The sequence below is a fragment of the Ascaphus truei genome, chromosome 5 (genome assembly GCF_040206685.1).
Source record: "Ascaphus truei isolate aAscTru1 chromosome 5, aAscTru1.hap1, whole genome shotgun sequence".
Lineage (NCBI taxonomy): Eukaryota > Metazoa > Chordata > Amphibia > Anura > Ascaphidae > Ascaphus > Ascaphus truei.
This window is the reverse complement of record NC_134487.1, coordinates 14,117,065-14,141,476: the sequence shown is the minus strand read 5'-3', so window position 1 is coordinate 14,141,476 and position 24,412 is coordinate 14,117,065. Positions and strand designations below refer to the sequence as shown.

At 41.0% G+C, this 24,412-nt stretch overlaps 1 protein-coding gene across 1 annotated transcript in view; it reads right to left on the bottom strand.

Annotated features, from left to right (window-relative positions):
- LOC142494625 (uncharacterized) overlaps positions 1-24,412 on the bottom strand; it is a 439,963-nt gene that overhangs the window by 242,987 nt on the left and 172,564 nt on the right. Inside the window, exons 58-64 of the mRNA XM_075599056.1 lie at positions 14,667-14,705; positions 13,436-13,507; positions 10,972-11,004; positions 10,484-10,564; positions 6,520-6,549; positions 4,419-4,454; positions 3,521-3,646 (exon numbers count right to left, since the gene is read on the bottom strand). Coding sequence (XP_075455171.1) covers positions 3,521-3,646; positions 4,419-4,454; positions 6,520-6,549; positions 10,484-10,564; positions 10,972-11,004; positions 13,436-13,507; positions 14,667-14,705 — 417 coding nt within the window. The remainder of the gene's footprint in view (positions 1-3,520; positions 3,647-4,418; positions 4,455-6,519; positions 6,550-10,483; positions 10,565-10,971; positions 11,005-13,435; positions 13,508-14,666; positions 14,706-24,412) is intronic.

Sequence of the window (24,412 nt, the reverse complement as noted above, 5' to 3'; positions counted from 1 at the left end):
GGAGCAGGCAGGAAGCACAAGGGTTCATGAGCACATGAGCAGGAGAAAGAAGGCTGATGGAAGGACCGAATCCAGGTGTGGTGTAAGAAGGAGGAGCCTTTCTCCTATTCAATGATGGCAGGATGGGCCCATGGAACAGCCCCAGACCTTCTTTCCTGCAGGCGTGAAACTGGGAACACGTAGGGAGTCGGCATCCAGAAAGTACCACAGCAGGACAGAGGAGCAGCACACAGATCAGTTATGGGTGGCGGCAGGTTTGGATTGCATGGCGGCCCAGGGCACGGCTATGGTCAGCAACCAGTCAACCCCAGCTCTGCTGCAGGATCTGTTAAGCATAGATGGGGGAAGTAATAATATGCCATGTACAAGCAAACAGGCTCATAGGATTAGTCAGTAGATAGGTGCTGGGGTGGCCCCTGGGACCAGTAACGAGGTAGTACCGGCAGTAGAAGAGTCAGGAGAAATGACGCGGTAAGACCAATGTCTGATGAGGGTTTTTAAGAATCATACTTACGTCTGTCCAGTCCAATAGAGTTTCACCTTCCAGAATTAACAAAAGAGGTGTGGGCAGGAGAATTTGTGGAGATATGGACAACGCTACCAGGATACAAGGATTTAATAGCTAAAACAGAAAGGTGTAGGCAGTGATGAGGAAAAAGAAGCAGGTCTCTAAGCTTTTCGGGAACTGGCTGGAGGGTTTTCTACATTTGGCCAGCATAGTAGGAGAGAAGTCACCAAACAGTTGCATTGGGGTGTTCAAATACTTGGACACATTGTGATCAGCGTATAAGATCTACGAGTGTGCAGCTTGGTGGAGGTACGATGAGGAGTTAAGGCACGGGATGGCTATACAAAAGCATGGTCGATGGGTCCTAAAAGACATGAACTTATGGCTGTCACTGATGAGCCCTCAGTGTCCTTCCTCCTTTCAAGGGCTGGCCACCAGCACAAAGTGCCCAATGCAGTCGGTGGGGGAAAAAATTGGGTTTGCTGGCCCTATGACAAGTCTCAATGTAAGTGGGGCACAACATGTCATTGCAGATATGAATGTCACAGTACGGGGATAACCACACAGCTTGTAGGTGTTTTAAGCAGAGCAAGAGAAGTTGGCAGGTTGGATCAGGCAGGGAGATTGTCAAGAAGGGCGAGGACGCCAGTGAAGCTCATCACAATGGAGGGTTGGCTAGGCAATTATGCCAATAAGGAAGTATCAAGTTTGATCTGAGATGGGTTCACACAATCCTTTTGGATCTCTTTTTGGGATGAGAAGTTTAGTCGATCGCTAAGAAACCTAAAATCAGTAGATCATACGGGTGTGGTTTGGGATAACTTGAGTAAGGAGGTGGCACTGAGGAGGATGACAAGCCCATTTACACCCCCTTCAATGAATGGGTTGAGAGTCTCTCCATTGGAGGTATTTCGCAAGATGAAGCCGGGGAACTATCACCTTATACATCACCTTTAATACCCATAGGGTTTATCTGTAAACGATGCGATAGATAAGCATCTATTCCATGTGTCCGATGCTTCATTTGACCGGGAGGTGGATTTGGTGAGGTGTCTCTTAGCGGACATCGAGTTCGCATTCTGGCTGCTGCCAATTCACCTGAACTCTTTTTTCACTTATTGGGGTGTTTCTTTGAAGGGGAGCATTTTGTCGATTTATGCCCCCTAAAGGGATGTTCTCTTTCTTGTTTTTATTTTGAAACATTTAGCTCATTCCTAAATTGGGAAGTTGGGAAGGTGCCGGGGAATGATGGAGTGCCTCATTATTTGGGTGACTTTTTGATGCACCATGGTTTGCGGAACATTAGTAAGGCAATTTAGGGAGATTGCCAATTGGACCCTAAAACTGCTGCCAGAGTATAAGACTTGGGGTTCACTATTAAAATCGACATGCCACGTTTCAATTGACTGGAGGTAAATTCAGGGATCTTGCAGAGATGGTTGTGGAGGTGGCAAAGTCTAGGAAGGTTACTCTTAGGGCGTTTAATTCCCTGGTAGGCAGGCTGGCATTTCCATGCAAGGTGATGGGGCAGGTATTTTGCATAAGACTGGCAGCAGCTATGGCTGAGATAGAAAGACCCCACTACTTCATAACGGTATCAAAAGAGATGAAGGAGGACCTAGGAGTATGGATAGAGTTCTTGGGTAGGTAAAATGGATAGAAGTTGTTGCAGGCAGGGGAGGTGGAAAACAAAGTTATTCAGCTTTTCACAAACACCTCAGGGTCAGCGGGTTTTGGGGCCTTCTTTTCAGGTAGATGATACACTGGGAGGTGGCCTTGGGTGGGTATGGAATTGTTGAGCAATTTAACATTCCTGAAATTGTTCCCGATTGTGGTGGCAGTGGGGTTATTGGTGCAGATGCCCAGGGCCTGGAGGGTTCTGTCGAGTTCTGACAATATATGGGTAGTAAAGATGATCATGAGACTATCAGCTGCTTCACCTCCAGTGGTAAGGCTTCTGAGGCACTTGGTTTCAAGGTGCATTGATTTTAACATATGGTTCGGGACAAAGCACATACCGGAGGTATGTAACTGTGTTACTGATGCATTATCAAGAGAAAATACTTAGTGGTTTCGGCAGTTGGTGCCAGAGGCGGAGGAAGTTGGGAGGAAGTGCCAGGTTTACCTGTGGAAGCAGGGGGGGGGGGCAAGACCGAAGGCTATAGTGCGGCAATCCATGGCACATGATGGAAAAAGAGAGTGGCCATGAAGGAAATGAGGGATCCAATTATGCCAAAGATGTGGGCTACATTGATGGGGGTTGCCATGGCAGCTATTTAGGACCCACACCTCTTTTGAAATAGGCGGCCATATTGCATGACATGGGAAGCAGGATCTTCCCCGATCGATCACCGGAACACAGAACGATTGGCAGACTAGATATTTGCATTGCCTTAAAGGTACGGAACTGCTGCATTTATTAAAATGAACAAACAAACAAAACTCGCAAGAGGAAATGACCCTCAAAACTGTTTTGTTTACATCTTAAAATCATCTTGTACTGGTATATCCACAAAGTATAAACGTTGCAACATTAAGTCAATAAAATCAACAAACCAAGTCTGATGAAGTGATCGTTTTCAACTAAACAAACTTTAGTGCATGTGCTATTTTTCCCATATGTATCTGCAATGTTGTGTTCTATTGTCAGATGCTATTCGGCATCTCTGCTTTGGAATTTGTTATAATGTTTCTGTTACCTTAGGAATCCACAGAATGTATCAGAGGCTGCACTGGCGGAGTCATACAGTACAGCCGTAGCACGGATTACTGCCCTCGGTGCCGCAGACGAACAATCAAAAGTCCGGGCGCCAGGAACATTGTCTGCCGTAATGGAGCTACGGAGTGTCCATGCTTCCCAATGGAACCTACCGCAGTGTTAACTCTTTGGTGTCACTCCCCCGGCTTGGTCAGGTGACCACGCATGGCAGTGGAGACAGTTAGGCTTACACATCTAATGACTAAATATCTCCAATCTTTGGCCAATCTCCGTTCACTATAAAAGTAACTCACAGTTGTGTGTTTCAACCCCGGCTTCTTCTTCGTGGTCCGGTCTTTCTTGGAACCTGTGAGCTGCTGAAGAAGATCAGTGACTCCGTTCTGTATGAGATGGTCAGTCAGATCCTTCAGCAGAGCCAGCTGCAATAGGAACACATACGGAAGAACAGACTTTATTACTGCTTGGTATATGGTATTTAACTTTCCAGAACCAAATCCCACAATACACTGCTAAAAAAATATATATATATATATATTCATCGTGCTGGCAACAGAATTCAGATACATCGCAAATATAGACAGTATACATATAGGATTGCCAGGTGGCTTCTCCAAAAATCATCGGACTGCGCGGTCAATGAACTGGGCAGATGCAAAGAAGGAGGACCACAAGGATCCAGCGTTCTTCCTCCTGCGACTCTGCGTAGTCAATCTGGGCTTATCTTCGTCTAAGTCCATGACTTCTCCTCCATTCGGTTTGATAAATCGTTTTGCACTACTTTTTGCTGCTTCTTTTTTTCCATATACATTTGGAGTTGCTTGCTCCAAGTTCACTTGGATCAAGGATAATTTGACCTAGAGTTGTATCTCTATCTATATACAGTACCATTATCTTCTAAACATGTGAGTTCAGTGATCTCATTATTTTCACACCACTGTTAGCACTTATGTCACAATTTGTGATTTTTGTGTTTTTATTATATATATTACCCCTACTACATCTCTTTTGTTTGGAAAACATCTGCAGTTGGACCAGAGGCCATAAGCAGATTTTTATTAGTCACTTTTTTGCATGTGTACATCACAATTTATATCATCTAGGATCTTGGATTATTAGGTCCTGTATATTTATTTAACTAGTAATGTATTTATGCTTGTCACTTACTGCACTCAAAGATGAGACTGTACTGACCTTGATACCATATGATTCAAACAGTCTTTCTATATCCTGTGAAACAAACAGAGAAGGGAAAATAAGTGGCCATGCAGGAAACAATTGTGTTGCAGCCTGAGCTTGGTGCATTACAATGATATTAAGTTTCTCTACTCACTCTACTTACAATTCTTCCAGAATTTCCAGCAGTTCCAATACATAAGGCCTCGGACATAGTACAGGAGCACGAGCGTGTGACGTCACACGGGCCTGTACTTCCCAAGATCTGTGGCCTGCAGGTTTGCGCGACTGGAGGGCGTGCCTGTTACGTCACGTGAGTGTGTCGCCCACATTGGCTGAACTGCTCACGTGACCCGGTCGCCGCGCCGTAAAAACAAATTTGTTTGAATCCTGAAGCTTGTGCAGCGCTGCCTCCCACATGCACGTTCACGCGCGCACTGTGGCCGGGCGCATTGACTTCAGGTCATTTGTTTTCGGCGTGGGCAACGCCGCTCGCGCTGTCTCGCCTACTATGGCCGCAGCCTAAGACTTCACTGCACCTGAAATGCTAATTCTGTGTGTACCCTTCTATCTCACAGGAATACTGGAGCGATTTCTCTATTGGTTCTCAATGATGGTTACAGTGCATTGAGCTACAATTGGGGTCAACATCTGTCAATATTGGTGGTGCTTCATTAATCGTTATTTGTAGATATTGATCAAGGGTTGCAAAATAGGTATTATGACCTTAAGTTGACACTGAGCATGGGTTTTATGGAATGGGACTAATAAGTTTCGCCGCGGCCATTCAGCCGCCGAGGGACAGTTGTCTGCGACCGTTTCGGCCCTGGGGTAGGTGTTAACGGGTTTGGGGGTAGGATAAGAGATGAAGGTTAGGGTTTTTTTGGATAAATTAATAATGTACATTACAATGGGAATCAGTGCAACAGGTAAACTACACCATAAGGCTTTCCTGTTTGTTTAATCTAAATATTGTCAGGCCCAACCGGATCAGAACCCACAACCTCCACAATTCAGAGTAGCTCTAGCAGTGTGAGCTGAACCAGGTGCTGGATAGCGCCACTGCCGCAGGATACTTTTGCGCTCTGCTGCCTGCTGCTTCCACCTGTTCTCACTCCGCCCCATGCAAACTCCCCATGGCTTCCTTTAAAAGCAGACCACTTCCACTCCCTGGTTGCCAGGTCACTGTGGTTTAGCCCTTTAATCCTGTCTTGCTGTCTGAGCATATCCAAGTGTAGTTCCCCCCTGCTAGGGACTTCTAGTAGTTAAAGAGTTAAGCATCCTAGAGGGTTAACTGTGTGGGGGTCACACAGAATTACTTTTCTCCCCATCATGTGATACAGGGTGACTTGGCAGAAACTAAGCCACACCCAATATATGTCTGGTGATAGTGAGTGGTAAAGCCCCATGTATACCTCTACATGGGAGGTATAAACTGTGTTTTAGTTTTTGTTCAGTTCCAATTTAGATTTTTACCCTCTATTTTATTCCCCCAATTGTAGTGTCAAAGTGCTACTTTTAGTTTCGCGATAGTTTATTTTTCCAAGCATAATCAAACACACTCCAGGTAAAATCTTTTTGAAAAAAATGTGATTGCAACGGCGCTTACTTATAACAATGTCCTAAAAAAGTGAAATATGTGTAACAATGTGTTTAAAAGCAAATGACAGAAATAATATCTATAAATTCAATTACAATGTGAACTGTGATCTATTAGTTAATCATGTGATAAATCCACCACCCAGTGTAAAAGGTGCTAATAGAAAAGCTACTCAAAACCCTTGTAAAGACTGTTCTCTTAGTCTTTTTGATTGCAGAATTCAAAAATCTTTTTGAAGCCTGGAACTATCGCTGCTGTTAATCGTATTTCTTTAATACAGTACCTACATTGCACGCCCTATACTGTAACAGGAAAGAGGTTAGTAACATATATTTTATTAAGAGAAATACATTTACACTTGAAAAGTATCTTACATTTAAATGGATTCAAACGCAGATAAAGAAAATATTTATAAAAGTAACAACCATTTTAATTATTTAAAAAGCTAAATTAACTACATTTTGCCTTTGATGTTATCAGTAAAGCTCCCTTTCTATCATTAGGAGTGTTTGATTTTACCTTGATTTCAACTTCTTTTCCAGCGGGCCCCTTAAAAAAGAAAGACACACATTTAACCTTAATGCAGTTGAAGGGCGAGTTCGCTTCGCCTGCTGTTCAATCAAACTTTTTTTTTTTAAAGTTTGAAAATTCGTTCAAAACTTTTTACAGTTCAAAATGCAGCCGAACGTCACAACGGTGAAGAGAAATTAGACATTTTGAATTTAACGTTGAATTTCACCCGATGAAAAAGTACCCTGAAATACGAGATTTGTTGTGGTTAACGCTTCCCGCACACTGAACTAATAACACGGATATACAGAAAGCATATGGTTCAGACAGCACTGCTAATGATACTCCTCACTTGAACATTTAGAAAATTGAACCCACAACAGTTTCTAGATGACCTTACCAACTGCCCATGGCACAAAATCGATTTAATTCCCGACCCTGATTCTGCGCTCGACTATTTCCAATCCGGGTTCTTAAAACTCTGTGATACCCATGCCCCACTACGCAGAATAAGAGTACGGGGGGCCCACCTTCCATGGGTTACAACTGACCTTATAGCACTCTACCAGTTCAGGGATGCCTTGTGGAAAAGCTACAAAGTAACTGGCACTACCAAGGATCTTAATCACAACAGATGCCTGCGGAACATGTGCACAAGGCAAACAAGGCATGCAAAAGCACAATATTACTCTGACAATCTCCACCAGAATACATCAAACCCAGCTAACTTCTGGAAGGTTATCAACAATATATTCCAGCCTTCTAACCATCAACAACCAAGTAATATCACTAAGGGGGCTATTACTCTGACAAATCCCACTGACATTGCAAGTGCATTCAATGATTACTGTGTGGGGTGTGCCACTAGCTTATTAGCGAAACACAGCCCAAACCACAAACCTGAATCTCATCCTGGGAGTACCCACATAGCCCCACCCCCTCCCAACACTGCCCACAATTTTCAATTTGGCCCAGTATCCGAAAGGGAAATTACACAAGCGCTCCTCAAATTAAAACTAAGCAGCCAATGTGGACCTGACTTACTAAAATCTAGGTTCCTATGACTTAGTGCCCCAGCCATTGCCAAACCAATTGCTTCCATAGTCAACTCTATCCTGTCTGCAGGCCATATCCCTAAGACCTGGAAAACTGCCAGAGTTGTCCCAATGTTCAAAAGTGGGGACAAAAACACTGTCTCAAACTACAGGCCAATCTCACTTCTCCCAATTCTATCCAAAGTCATGGAAAAATGTGTCCACTCCCAATTAAGCGATTACTATACCAAGACAAATTTCCCTAGCCAATTCCAATTTGGCTTTCGCCCCAAACACTCCACCATAACTACCCTGCTAAAAGTTTGCAATGAAATCCAGTGTGGAATGGAACAGGAACAACTCACTGGTGAAGTATTCCTAGATTTTGCAAAGGCTTTTGACACTGTTGATCATGCTATCCTGCTTAACAAACTCCAGAGCTCTTGAAAAGGGCAGCATGCTTTAAACTGGTTTCAGTCCTACCTATCAGATAGATCCCAACATGTGTCCCAATCTTCAAAAGTGGGTACAAAAACACTGTCTCAAACCACAGGCCAATCTCACTTCTCCCAATTCTATCCAAAGTCATGGAAAAATGTGTCCACTCCCAGTTAAGCGATTACTACACCAAGACAAATTTCCCTAGCCAATTCCAATCAGGCTTTCGCCCCAAACACTCCACCATAACTACCCTGCTAAAAGTTTGCAATGAAATCCAGTGTGGAATGGAACAGGGACAACTCACTGGTGAAGTATTCCTAGATTTTGCAATGGCTTTTGATACTGTTGATCATGCTATCCTGCTTAAACTCCAGAGCTCTTGAAAAGGGCAGCATGCTTTAAACTGGTTTCAGTCCTACCTATCAGGTAGATCCCAACATGTGTCCATCTCAGGTTCTAACTCCAACCCCTTGGATATCACCTGTGGTGTCCCGCAAGGCTCTGGTCTGGGCCCCTACTCTTCTCAGTGTTCATCAATGATCTTCCCACAGCTTGTAAGGATGCCTCAATACACATGTATGCTGATGACACAATCCTATATGCACACAGCCATAGCCTCTCTGACCTTCAACACATACTTCAGTCTGACTTTTTGAGACTCGAAAACTGGATTTCCCACAACAAACTGTTTTTAAACACTGACAAGGCTGTAACAATGGTATTTGGGACCAAGACTACATTTTTAAAGCTTCCAGAGACTGAGCTCCAGATTAGAACCAACACTAACACTACCCTAACCCCTGTCACTAGTTTTAAAAACCTGGGTGTAACAGGGTCTTATCCCTGTTAACAGGCTTGCCTCTAATCCAGCAGTGTGCTGGTTAATTGCACACCTGCAATCAACCACTGCCTAATCACAGCTCTGTATAAAAGCCTGTTCCCAGAAACAGGAAGGAGATTTTTCCTCGGTACACAAGGGTGCTGACAAGAGAAAAGCAGGGAAGCCTGCACACAGAGGTCTTGAGCAGAAAGGCTGTGCTGTGATGTGACCCAGAGACTTATATTCCTGGACACAGGGGACCCAAGAACCTACCAGAGACTGACATGAAGGGCCACCTGCTTTAAGGTATCTCTTGAGACTTTGGAGAATAGGGTGGTAATGGGATTATCCCTCCAGCCTTGGAGAAACGGACTGGGGAAGTAAGTTAGCCCTTAAACAGGGATAGGCGTTTGTTATTTTGTGTTTTTGTATATTTTGCTTGCATTAAGAAACAGGCTCAATAAAGCCAAAATATAATTTCACCCCAATCGGTCTCCATTATATGTACACTCTGAACACGTCTCTTACACTGGGCATATGGTATGACTCCCACTTAACATTCGGGATGCACATACACCCTGACAACCAAGACCTATGCCAAACTAGGGGTACTTTACAGGAACAAATCCTCCCTAAGTCTCCTGGTCAGAAAGCGTATCGCACAGCAGATACTAATGCCAATTATTGACTATGGAGACATAGTATATGGCTCGGCACCTCAAACCCACCTTAGCAAACTTGACACCCTCTACAATTCAATTTGTCGTTTTGTTCTCCAATGCAACTACAACACACATCACTGCGAAATGCTCAAAGAACTAGATTGGTCATCACTAGAGTCTAGGTGCAAAGTTCACCTTTCCTGTCTTGCCTTCAAATTCTTCATGGGCAAGCTACCCAGCTACCTGAACAAGCTCCTCACCCCTACCACATGCAGCACCTATCACCTGAGATCAGACTCCAAAAGACTGTTCATGGTCCCAAGGCTCAACAAAGTATCCGGTCGTTCCTCCTTCTCTTACCGTGCACCCCAAAACTGGAACAACCTACCAGAGACTCTCACATCCACCACCAGTTTAAGTTCTTTCAAATCTAAGGCTGTCTCACATTTTAATCTGGTCTGTAACTGTTTCATACGCTCATAATATATATTTTCTTTAACTGTGCACGCAATGTCTTGTATATAATGTATACCCTGCTCACTTATGTAACTATTTGTAACCATGTATTATTTGTTTTACTCTGTGCCCAGGACATACTTGAAAACGAGAGGTAACTCTCAATGTATTACTTCCTGGTAAAATACTTTATAAATAAATAAATAATAACTCAGCAGGGGTGCTCAACGTCAGTTCTCAAGCCCCCCCCCCCCCCCCCCCAGTCAGGTTTTCAGGATATTCCTGCTTCAGCACAGGTGGCGCAATCAGAGGCTCAGTCTTTGACTTTGACAGTCAAAGACTGAGCCTCTGATTGAGCCCCTGTGCTGAAGCAGGGATATTCTGAAAACCTGACCTGTTGAGGGGGCTTGAGCACCCCTGATATACAGTATGGTATAAAGCCCCCCTTATGTAATTTTACTGAGATTTTTATCACTCCTTTATTTATTGTTGTTCCCCGTTCTCAAAAATTCATTTCCTTTGTGTTTGCGGCCCAATAACAGAGAATGACCGTACAGTACCTGTACTCCTGGAGGGCCTGTAGGTCCAGCGGGTCCCATTGGCCCCATATCTCCACGATCTCCCTTCTTCCCACTGACCGCCTGCAATCCCATGTAACAAAAAAACATAGTTTCCCATTATGGCTCAGACCCCAATATATTTGGGGCCTTACTTACCAAGCAGTGCTCTGCCATATGACATCTTCTGATGGTAGAAGGTACCGTACAGGCCATGAGACATCTTCAGTGTCAAAAGGTGTCTTAAGCAAAAGCCCAGCCTGGTAAATATGGGCCATGGTGTTAAACGAGGGGTTTCCCATCCCCTCCATAGCGAGGCCCAGGCAAATATTAAGTTAATTTCTGGCAGAGAAGAGGCTAAGTGAAGTCATTCACAAGGTTTATACATTGACTATTCCTAATATGTGGTGTGAGTGGGGTTCCCAAAGGAGGGAGCCAGGAACCCCGATGTTGAACATTTTGCAGGCACCACTTTGTGACAGTACACTCACATTTCCAGCTTCTCCTCTCTGACCTGGTTCCCCCTAAATAAAATAACAGATAAACAAAGAAAACTTTAGAAAGAAAAACCAGACTTATCAGCGTATTCATTGCATTATATTGCTATGTTAGCAACACAACACATTTACAAATACAGTATCTTAGTTCTTGACCATTTATATACTGTAGTATATTTCAATTACCACAACTAATGTTCCTTACACAAGCATGTTTAGCTACAGTCCCGCTCTCCCGGCAAGTCTTAACGGTATAACTGTGGCTCAATGATTGCCAGACCTTGGCAAAATACTTTTTCTGCCATTTGGGATGTTAGTCAGGCTACGTGTGTACCTGTGCAGTAATGTAAGCATTTGTCTCTTTTGTTGGGAGACTGTGCCATGCTTCTACTACACTTTCAGGACATAAGATTTCCCCTGAGCCAATGTCCTCTAAAATGCACTACATGATCCCGCTTTTAAGCAAATTAGGTATATTTCCCTACCACAGATTTATTAATCTATTGACACCCTATTGTCTCTCTATTACAACCCCCCCCCCCCCCCACCCCCCGTTTGTATCGTCCAGGGAGAAGATCGTGTAAACTACTGTAGGCCTAGTGTATAACATGAGAAATGTTTAATCAGTAGGAAATAAAGTTCAATATGAAGGGTAAATCGCTGTCATAGAACAAGTAAGCCCATTTCTGCTCTCTCTGATCACCCCCCCCCCCCTTCTTTGCAGCTTCTGCTCGTCAGCTCCTTAAGTTCAGCTGCATGTATTTGTTCCACACACACACAGTGCCTGTGTGATGTATCAATATGTTGCCCTTTCTGCCTGTGAGCAGGTAGCCAGTGAGTTGCTACAGCAACCTCTGAGATTCTTCTCAGAATGGGCTAGTCTGCCCCCCCCTGTCTTTGTTCACAGATAGTCTGTCCCAAGACTATTCCTTTCACCCACATTCCCCCTCACTTCCTTTTCCACTTTGGAGACCGTGAGTACAGCACCCATCTGTTACACCCCTATGGCAAGGCCAATTCTTTTCACCTGCCCTTAATTACGAAGCACCTATAGAGAAGCACTCTCACAACACCATTACATCCACAAGTGCCTGTATATACTGCTCCTTTCCTAATAAAGTGAAGAAAATATAACAGGGCTTGGTGTGCTTTGGAAAGGGGGCTGAGTTGAAGCTATCTGGGTTCATTCATACCCTAGACATGACCCTGGGTCCAGAATAATCACCAAATAAGAAGTAGACGAACACTAAGATGTAATGGTTACAAGTGGAAAGAAATGTGGAGAATCTTCACTAGGAGATACAGTAGTGACTGTGATAGTGCACCTATGAACAGGCCTATGTAAAAGATATCCCTAATGACCTTTGGGAAGTCTCCACATGACTATTAATCTGCTCAAAAAAGCTCTATAGAGGATTGTTTCTTCTATGAAAGAGGAGTGTTTAGGACTAACACATGGTTGGATAATATTGATACTGTCTCCAATTTTTCATAGCATTTTTTAAATAGGGGAGGGTGGGTGGGGAGGGGGGGAAGGAAAGTAGAAAATACAGGAAAGGCAGGGGAGGGGAAAAGGGAGAGAAAAGGAAGAGCGGGGGGAAAATAGCAGAACGGGAAGAAAAAAGAGGAAAAGGGAACGAGCTAAGTATGGAAGAAGCTGCAGATCAACTGATATTTTTCATCTATACAAAGATAAAACTTGATGAACATGAATATTAGCTCAAAATGCATTAATCTATACAAGAGAAAAAAATATATAAATATACAGAGATGTAACCATAGTGGCTAAAGAAAACACATGAGGTCCCATTCACTGTTTAGGCCATTCGGATGTAATGTATTAAGAATAAAAATCCAATGAGCTTCTCGTTGATACAGTGTTTTAACCCTGTCTCCCCCACGTATTGGTGGAGGAATGTGTTCCAGAGAATATACCGGAAAATGCTCAAAGAGCCACTGGGACATAGAGTGAAGTGTTTAGCCACAGGGTGCAGCATGTCTTGTTTAGCTATCAATCTCAGGTGTTCCAATATGCGTACTTTCCATGTTCGGGTTGTTAAACCGACATATTTGTTTATGACAACCAAGATCAGGAGATATACTGTATCACAAAATTGGTCTGACAAGATATGAATGTATTAATCTTAAAGCGCTGTGTATTATCCTTATTGTGAAAGGTTTTGGTTTTAATTACATGTGGACAGATCTTGCAATGTCCACAGCTAAATGAACCCTTCAAGGTAAGAAAAAATGTCTTGAAATTCTTATATCTTACTGGACGTAACCGGCAAGACAGCATCATATTCACTACCAGTGTACTGACCCAGCTAACTTCCCAAATGTGCAAGCACCTATGGATAACACTCACCACAACACACACCACACACACCACACACACACACACACACACACACACCACACACACCATAATCCATAAGCTGAAATAAAATGTACCCACTTTTTGCCCTGGTGGTCCACTGATACCAATCTTGCCCTCCTGGCCATTTTTCCCTGCGACTCCAGGACTTCCCTATTAGATGAACACAAAGAACATAGGAAAGCAGCGAACATTACAGAACGTCAATGTATTGTTATCTCTGGTGCATCTCCCCATCTCCCCAGTCAGAGAATGCACATGATTAACATTATTATTATGATTATTATTATTAAACCTGTTGCACTTCTTGGCAGTCATGTACTGTACATTTTAAGATGAAAACCAATGGCAGTGACATGTTTAAGGGGTTAGATGAGAAACAAAAACAAAAAACATTGTCTTGTTCTGTAACCTACTGGAATAGTAAAAACATGCTATTTATAATATTTTCTTATCTCTGCCCTTTTTAAACACCAGATGAAAGAAAAGGTGGGACAATGGGCAGGTTTGTGCTATTCCAGAAGAAGTAGAAGCCGGGGCAATTGGAGAGAGGGAGTGACCTAATTTACTAGAGTCCTAACGAAAGAAACACACCTGAAATACCTGTGATATATGCTAATTTTATGCATTTAAATATACTTTGCATATTCAAATTTGAATATTTTTCTAGGTATCTCAGGTGTGCTTCTCTTTGGGCACAGGTGTCTCGCTCCTCCGTCCCCCAGGGTCTGGAGGGAGGTGGTGCCACTTATATGTAAGACCCAAATAAAGTCAGGTAATACTCAATTAACCCAACATTAACCATATGCTAATGAGATATAGTACAGCCGCTGTTTTTACATATAATTATCTTAGTGGATATGAGTTAAACTCCGTGAATATAACGTCCGTTACTATTTTAGGTAATCTGGTGATATTTACCCTGATTTAACGGGTCTAAGTGGTTCTGGTCTAGCATGTGTGTATGTGTGAATGTACAAGCGGTCCTCGCTTATCCGACGGAATGCGTCCCGCAAACCGCCATCATTTAACAGACCGTCGGATTGCGGGTCCATGTTAATCGGCGGCGTTGACCGTCGGATAAGCGGGTCCGTCATCGGATAATACGTTCGGCGGACTGCATTATGCGGCGTCGTATAAGGAATCCGTCGGTAAACGGGACGTCGGTAAGCGAGGACTCACTATATGTATGGGTGTATGTATGGTTACATTTTTAAAAGGATGCAGCTTTCCTTTAAGGTCTAATTTCATGGACAGTCATTAACATGCAAACGTGAGATCAGTTATAATCCTTTGTAAGATTGATTTTTACCTTTTCGCCCTTGGTCCCTTTTTCAGAGATGGAATCCAGCTGCAAATAAAGAGAGGAGGTTACAATGAAATCAAAGTCTGAGATAATGCCGGTGTACACCGACACTTTACAATCGCACCATATTAACGCTTAAAAAGTGGAAAACGCCGTATTTCCTGTGCCGCATTAAAGTGGAACTCACGTAAAAATGGTGCGTTGTTGAACAGCATGTTTGGGTAGAGCGTCATTCCTGGCACTTTAAAATATCTAGCGTGTAATGCAATGTACAGGCGGGGCTTCAGCTCAATGTTTGGTGTCAAAGGTCCCATGACTACCCGCTGGCACGTGATGCAGATTTGGGAACAACCAAGTTGGCGACGGACTGTGCGAACTTCCGTTCACATCACCACCCAGTGCGGAACGGGAGTGTGTTTACGTGGGGAGGGAGGTGTATTGATGTTAGGGATGATGTCTGTTTATTCATTGCTGCTGATGATGGTCTCGTGAGGACTGAAACGTAGACCGTCCCTGTGCTGAAACTCTTCATCATGCAATAAATTACCTCCATCGCATTTTGGATGTGTATCTTTATTTATATTGCGCCATCCATGTACACAGCGCGCCACAGCAGTAATACACGTGACATCATAATATAACACATAATGGGAATAAGCGCTTGAGACACAAAAGTAACATTAGGAAAAGGAGTCCCTGCCCCGAAGAGCTTACAATCTAAATGGTAAGTTGGTAGATGGAAGAATGTACAGAGACAGTAGGAAGGTGTGCTGGTAAGTGCGTCTGCAAGGGGCCATGGTCGATGTATGAGGTGTAAAGTATCAGCCAGCGGAGCAACCCATATTTCAACTTTGTCCAGCTGGCTCCAAACTTTTGTTTGTCTTTGCACTTCAAAATAAACATGTTGCCATATAATGCAGTACTAAATATAAATAAATATAACCCCACTGTTCCAACCCTCAACAGCTTTTCTACACTTTGAAGAAATACACTTTGAAAATGATAACATACGAAACATTATTGGAGCCACCCTCTAATTATACTGTACATGTTATTATACTGTATATGTTATTATACTGTACATATTCTACTGTCTATATTATTATACGGTACATATTCTACTACATATTCTACTGTATATGTTATTATACTGTATATGTTATTATACTGTACATGTTATACTGTATATGTTATGCTGTATGTTATTATACTGTACATTATACTGTACTTGTTATTATACTGTACATGTTATTATAATGTACATGTTATACTGTACATGTTATTATACTGTATATGTTCTTATACTGTACATATTCTACTGTGTATATTATTATACTGTACATGTTATACTGTACATGTTATGCTGTATATGTTATTATACTGTACATGTAATACTGTACTTGTTATTATACTGTACATGTTATACTGAACTTATTATATTGTACATGTTATTATACTGTACATAATATACTGTACTTGTTATACTGTACTTATTATACTGTAAGTGTTATTATACTGTACATAGTATACTGTAGTTATTATACTGTACTTGTTATACTAAACTTATTATATTTTACTTGTTATTATACTGTACATATTATGCTGTACTTGTTATTATACTGTACTTAAAATGTACATGTTATACTGTACATGTTACTATACTGTACATGTTATGTTGTAATTATACTGTACTTGTTATTATACTGTACTTATTATACTGTACTTGTTATTATACTGTACATAATATACTGTACTTATTATACTGTATCTGTTATTATACTGTACATAGTATACTGTACTTATTATACTGTACTTGTTATTATACTGTACATAGTATACTGCACTTATTATACTGTACTTGTTATACTGTACATAGTATACTGTACTTATTATACTATACTTGTTATTATACTGTACATATTATACTGTAATTATACTGTACTTGTTATTATACTGTACATAATATACTGTACTTATGATACTGTATGTGTTATTATACGGTACATAGTATACTGTACTTATTATACTGTACTTGTTATTATACTGTACATGTTATAATTTACATGTTATTATACTGTACATGTTATACTGAACTTATTATATTGTACTTGTTATTAGACTGTACATTTTATGCTGTACTTGTTATTATACTGTACTTAAAATGTACATGTTATACTGTACATGTTATACGTTGTATATTATACTGTACATTTATTATACTGTACATGTTATTAGACTTTACATGTTATTACACTGCCTTCTGTTTTGTAATATGATTAGTTGAGACAGAAAGGTCGTGTTTTGGGTGAGTTCAAATTCTAAGTGATTCCCCAAGACAGGAAACAGCAGAAGGCTGATGTTAAAGAGGGTGATCATTTTATAATCCCCCTGGAAGTAGGGAAGGTGAAGGAGCACGAATGGGAGTGAGCCCTTCGTCCAAAGGGGGAGCTAAATTTGTGTGTACTGTTAGGTCCGGAAATAATTGGAAACTGACACAAATTTCATCATTTTGGCTCTGTACGCCACCACAATGAATTTGAAATGAAACAACCGAGATGCAATAGAAGTGCAGACTGTCAGCTTTAATTCAAGGGGTTGAACAAAAATATCGTATGAAACGTTTAGGAATGGCAACCATTTTCATACACTGTCCCCTTATTTCAGGGGCTCAAATGTAATTGGACAAATTAACACAATCATAAATAAAATGTTCATTTTTAATACTTTGTCGAGAATCCTTTGCAGGCACTGACTGCTTGAAGTCTGGAACGCATGGACATAACCAAACGCTGGGTTTCCTCCTTTCTGATGCTTTGCCAGGCCTTTACTGCAGCTGTCTTCAGTTGTTGTTTGTTCGTGGGTCTTTCTGCCTTAAGTTTTGTCTTCAGCAAGTGAAATGCATGCTCGATCGGGTTGAGATCAGGTGATGGACTCGGCAAAAAACAGAAAGACAAGGCGCACAACGCACATAGTGTAATAGAGTATAAAACGTGACTTTATGGTTAAAAATAAATAAATCTGCGTACATCAAGGTAATAGTTACAAGCAGTTGGTTGTTAGGTTTACCACACCATGTGATGACCGGAGGTAGCACCCTTGGTAAGTACCAGCAGGGGGTGTAACAGCAAGCGTCTCGTCTGCTTCTTACTTTACAGTTGCGGGGATCACAGCAGGGGATGTGTCAGCAAACGTCTCATCTGTTGTGGGCTCCAATGTTGTGTGAATGTCCTACAGTAGGAGTCCCAGAGCACACGGCTCCAAGCGGCGTGTTGCTTCTTGCGGGGCTTCTTGCGGGGCGCCCGGCGATGACGTCACAAATCGCCCAACAGCTTCCGGCAACCTTCTCCTGGAACGCACAGCGTGCGTGTCAAGTTCCCAACCGATCGGAGTGTACAGCGCACATGCGTCAAGTAAATAAGCTTACTGACAGTGTCCAGAGACGCTACAAAATACTTTGGGGAAACGAGCAAAGACACCCTTCTTTCCAACGCGTTTCGTAACACTAGGTTACTTCTTCAGGGAGTGTATGCATAATGATGGAGGTTGTGCATATATATACCAAACTTCCTCCAATCAAAGCTGCGGTGTCTAATTGCTGTATCATTGATTACATGTGTAGCTAATTGCTTGTGATTACAAACACAAAATGCTGTGTCTCACAAAGCTTAAAAATACAATCATTTCAATATAAAATATATAACATTGCATATCTAGGTCAAATAACACAAAAATTATACATATAACATATAAAATCGGCGCATGAAGAATGAATCTTCTGAAAGAGAAGAGCCAAAGTTAGAGGCACAGAATTACAATCATTCAAGATTCAGGGACAACTGAGAGCAATGGTAATAGATAGAGACTGTGGTCTAATATAAAGACCATATATCAATGTCCTCATTTAACCCCTTAGGGCTCAATGAGTTCATTTGATATATCCAAAAAGTCTCTTGTTGTGAGAGATTTTTTAACCTATCACCTCCCCTTCTTTCATTGGGAACTACTTTGATACCTTTAAATTTTAGAGTAGAAGGGTCTTTGTTATGGTGTAGTGCAAAATGACGGGAGAGACTATGTTTCTCATAGCCTACTTTTATGTTCCTAATGTGTTCCTGAATCCTAGTTTTTAGGCATCTTTTTGTGCGGCCTATATACTGCAGGCCGCATGCACAGTTAATCATATAGACCACATATGTGGAATTACAGTTGATAAATGAATCAATCGTAAAAATCTCACCAGTTGTGAATGACTTAAAAGTTTTTCTCTCTGGGTGAATGTATTTACATGTAGAACACTTCCCACACTGAAAGTTCCCTATTGGCTTATCTCCAAGCCAAGTGGATGGTTTAACAGGATTGGAACCCACATCACTAGGGGCTAGTGTGTTTTTCAGGTTTTTAGCCCTTCTGTATATAAATTTGGGAGCGTCTGTAATTCGGTCACCCAGGACTGGATCAGTACATAAAATTGCCCAGTGACGCTGTATAATCCTTTCAATTTTCTTGTTCATAGAATTATATGTCGTAATAAAAGGTACCTCAATCAATTTACTCTGGTCATTAATTTCAACATCCTTATTTTTTGGGATTAACATTGATTGCCTATCCATACAACGGACTGTATTAAGATCTTTTGTCAGACTAGCACGTGAGTAACCTCTCTCCAGGAACTTGTTAAACAGTAATTCAGACTGTGTCTCAAAGTCTTGTTCTCCACTGCAATTTCGTTTAATACGAATAAATTGGCCCTTGGGGATGTTCGTAATCCACGATTTTTTGTGGTTACTGCTTGCCATAAGTAGATTATTAGCATCAATTTCTTTGAAAAAGACTTTGGTAGAGACAGTCCCGTTGTCCATTGCAGTTAGTTGCAGGTCTAAGAAATTGATACTGAGTGGATCAGACACAAGTGTAAAAGTCAAGTTCCTATCATTGGTATTTAGATAAGAGAGGAAGGAACAGATTGATGAGTCATCCCCCTCCCATACGCATAGGATATCGTCGATATAGCGACGCCAGATGATTACTTGTTTACTAAAGGGATTGTTATTCCAAATCTTCTGTTCCTCCCACTGACCCATATACAGGTTTGCGAAACTAGGTGCAAATCTCGTGCCCATTGCAGTTCCGCAAACCTGTAGAAAAAACTCTGTTAGGAATAAAAAATAATTATGGGTCAGTATGAAATCAATTGATTTCAAAATAAACTCAGTATTTAAATGGTGCAGTGTAGTGTCTGACTTTAAATAGAATTGGATAGCTTGCAGGCCTTTGTCATGTGGAATGTGGGTATACAATGCCTGAACATCACATGTTATCCATTTGTATGTGTTCTTCCATTCAAAATCCTGAAAGGTGAGGAGAACAGAAGATGTGTCCTTTAAATAGGAAGTCAATTGGTTGACATAAGTCTGTAAAAAGAAGTCCACATACTGCGAAAGATTCGCAGTAAGGGAATCTATACCCGATATAATGGGGCGACCAGGTGGGTTTGACGTGGATTTATGGACCTTGGGCAAATGATAAAAAATGGGTACTTTCGGGGAATCTTTAAATAAAAAATCAAACTCAGCTTTTGTTAAAACAGTGTTGTTTAAGGCTTCATCCAACAATTTCCTTAGGAGAATAATGTAATCATTAGTGGGGTCTTTGTCTAGTACCCTGTAAAAGGATGAATCATAAAGTAGGCGGTGGGCCTCCTTTTCGTAATCATTACGATTCAGGAGGACAACTCCACCCCCTTTATCGGCCTGTCTAATTATTAGATCTTTATTGTTTTTTAAACATTTCACAGCCAAGTTTTCTTGAAAGTTTAAATTATGTCTAAGATCCCCTGGTTTAAAATCCTTTACCAGTCTTGAGAAGTCATTATGTACCATATTGAAAAAGGTATCAATATGATGCCCTTTCGATTGTGCAGGATAAAATTTAGACCTAGTTTTAAAAGAGGAGTGTCTGCAAATCAGACCGTCATTGTTTGAATCGATTGATTCAGGTATACAATCATTTGTATTCGTAGCCTGTGGGATTTCATTTTCTTTTTTAATAAAGTGCCGTTTAAGGGTCATATTTCTCACAAATTTGTGTAAGTCTGTGTACAGTTGGAATCCGTTTGGACCACTAGACCTTGCAAAATTAAGACCATTATTCAGCACAGTTTTTTGATCTTTTGTCAAGATTACTGTGGATAAATTAAAGATGCCCTTATCTAGGGAGATCCCTGATCTGCACTTGAGTCCCTTCTCTTTGACTCTGGTTCCTGCTCTCGTTCCTCGTCTGGTAGTGATCTTTTTATTTTGGATCTCTTCGCAGGACTGCTTAATTGTTCCTGTTTCTTCTCTTTCTTTTTCTCTTTTACTGGGGAGAATCTGCTTCTCAGTAATTCTAAAAAACGGGAGCCTGAGGGGGACTCACTATTGGATTGTTTAGATGTCTCTTTAGGTTTGTGTTCATCTTTCTTAGGGTCTCTTTTTCTAGGGGATGTAGTGGGATTTGGTTCTCTATATTTCTCAGAATTACTAGGTCTAGTATATGTATTTTGATTGACATGATAATTATTATCATCTCTTCTATCCCTTGATCGGTTTTGGTGATAATTCTGTTTTCTATAGTTGGACCAACCACGATGTCTGGGGGGGCCTCTCCTACCGGAGCCTCTATTACCAGATGTATGTTGGTCCTTCCTGGCACCGTGATTGGGAATATACACTTTATCTACCACTCTACCCCTTTCTCCCTTTTTGGCCCAGTCCCTTTCTCTCCCATTTTCATAATCGGCTTTGTCTCTCATGAACTTCTCATGTTTATTTTTAATTATCTCATCTCCTGTGCTCTCTATTTTGGCTAACAGTTCTACTTCAATTTTTGAACAATCTTTATCAATTACTATTGGTTCTAGAGTTTTAATCTCTTTAAGTATCTCTTTCTCAATGAGTGAAATGGACTTGGTGCGTTCAAAAATGATTAAACGCATCAAATCCATGGAACACTCATCCAGAATGCGATTCCATTCTTTCATGAAATGCTCATTTTCTTTCCCAAATGTAGGCGGTTTCTGGACACGTAATCCTCTAGGGATTCTTTTACAGTCAATGTATTTCTGTAAAGTTGTTTTTTCTAACCAAAGCTTATTATCTTTTAGCAGTAAATTTTCTAAGATTTTAAAATGCCCTTCTATTGACAAACTCTCATCCTCACAATCTATATGATCTTTAGGTTTCTCTGAGAATAAACGATCAAATTGTTCTTGTCGTTTATCTCTAAGATTGAGTAAACCCCACACCATTATGCTTAGATGTTTCACAGAATAATAGTGATAATGTATTAATTATAAGCAAGTGGTATACAGCAAAATATACAAGTGATATAAAACCAGTGTAAAAGTGCAGCACCTAGAGACAAGTGATAACGGTGAAGACAAAAGAAATTAGTGCGCAGCTAATACCTAGTAATTTACAAAAAGTGACCTGTGCACCGTGATTTAGGAAACAATATTGTTAACCTTGTGTGAGGGTGACACTTGACGTGGGTCTGCAGCCTCTCTTGGGGGTGGCTCGACACCCCAGGAACTATACAAAAAACAGAAAGACAAGGCGCACAACGCACATATGTGCGTTGTGCGCCTTGTCTTTCTGTTTTTTGTATAGTTCCTGGGGTGTCGAGCCACCCCCAAGAGAGGCTGCAGACCCACGTCAAGTGTCACCCTCACACAAGGTTAACAATATTGTTTCCTAAATCACGGTGCACAGGTCACTTTTTGTAAATTACTAGGTATTAGCTGCGCACTAATTTCTTTTGTCTTCACCGTTATCACTTGTCTCTAGGTGCTGCACTTTTACACTGGTTTTATATCACTTGTATATTTTGCTGTATACCACTTGCTTATAATTAATACATTATCACTATTATTCTGTGAAACATCTAAGCATAATGGTGTGGGGTTTACTCAATCTTAGAGATAAACGACAAGAACAATTTGATCGTTTATTCTCAGAGAAACCTAAAGATCATATAGATTGTGAGGATGAGAGTTTGTCAATAGAAGGGCATTTTAAAATCTTAGAAAATTTACTGCTAAAAGATAATAAGCTTTGGTTAGAAAAAACAACTTTACAGAAATACATTGACTGTAAAAGAATCCCTAGAGGATTACGTGTCCAGAAACCGCCTACATTTGGGAAAGAAAATGAGCATTTCATGAAAGAATGGAATCGCATTCTGGATGAGTGTTCCATGGATTTGATGCGTTTAATCATTTTTGAACGCACCAAGTCCATTTCACTCATTGAGAAAGAGATACTTAAAGAGATTAAAACTCTAGAACCAATAGTAATTGATAAAGATTGTTCAAAAATTGAAGTAGAACTGTTAGCCAAAATAGAGAGCACAGGAGATGAGATAATTAAAAATAAACATGAGAAGTTCATGAGAGACAAAGCCGATTATGAAAATGGGAGAGAAAGGGACTGGGCCAAAAAGGGAGAAAGGGGTAGAGTGGTAGATAAAGTGTATATTCCCAATCACGGTGCCAGGAAGGACCAACATACATCTGGTAATAGAGGCTCCGGTAGGAGAGGCCCCCCCAGACATCGTGGTTGGTCCAACTATAGAAAACAGAATTATCACCAAAACCGATCAAGGGATAGAAGAGATGATAATAATTATCATGTCAATCAAAATACATATACTAGACCTAGTAATTCTGAGAAATATAGAGAACCAAATCCCACTACATCCCCTAGAAAAAGAGACCCTAAGAAAGATGAACACAAACCTAAAGAGACATCTAAACAATCCAATAGTGAGTCCCCCTCAGGCTCCCGTTTTTTAGAATTACTGAGAAGCAGATTCTCCCCAGTAAAAGAGAAAAAGAAAGAGAAGAAACAGGAACAATTAAGCAGTCCTGCGAAGAGATCCAAAATAAAAAGATCACTACCAGACGAGGAACGAGAGCAGGAACCAGAGTCAAAGAGAAGGGACTCAAGTGCAGATCAGGGATCTCCCTAGATAAGGGCATCTTTAATTTATCCACAGTAATCTTGACAAAAGATCAAAAAACTGTGCTGAATAATGGTCTTAATTTTGCAAGGTCTAGTGGTCCAAACGGATTCCAACTGTACACAGACTTACACAAATTTGTGAGAAATATGACCCTTAAACGGCACTTTATTAAAAAAGAAAATGAAATCCCACAGGCTACGAATACAAATGATTGTATACCTGAATCAATCGATTCAAACAATGACGGTCTGATTTGCAGACACTCCTCTTTTAAAACTAGGTCTAAATTTTATCCTGCACAATCGAAAGGGCATCATATTGATACCTTTTTCAATATGGTACATAATGACTTCTCAAGACTGGTAAAGGATTTTAAACCAGGGGATCTTAGACATAATTTAAACTTTCAAGAAAACTTGGCTGTGAAATGTTTAAAAAACAATAAAGATCTAATAATTAGACAGGCCGATAAAGGGGGTGGAGTTGTCCTCCTGAATCGTAATGATTACGAAAAGGAGGCCCACCGCCTACTTTATGATTCATCCTTTTACAGGGTACTAGACAAAGACCCCACTAATGATTACATTATTCTCCTAAGGAAATTGTTGGATGAAGCCTTAAACAACACTGTTTTAACAAAAGCTGAGTTTGATTTTTTATTTAAAGATTCCCCGAAAGTACCCATTTTTTATCATTTGCCCAAGGTCCATAAATCCACGTCAAACCCACCTGGTCGCCCCATTATATCGGGT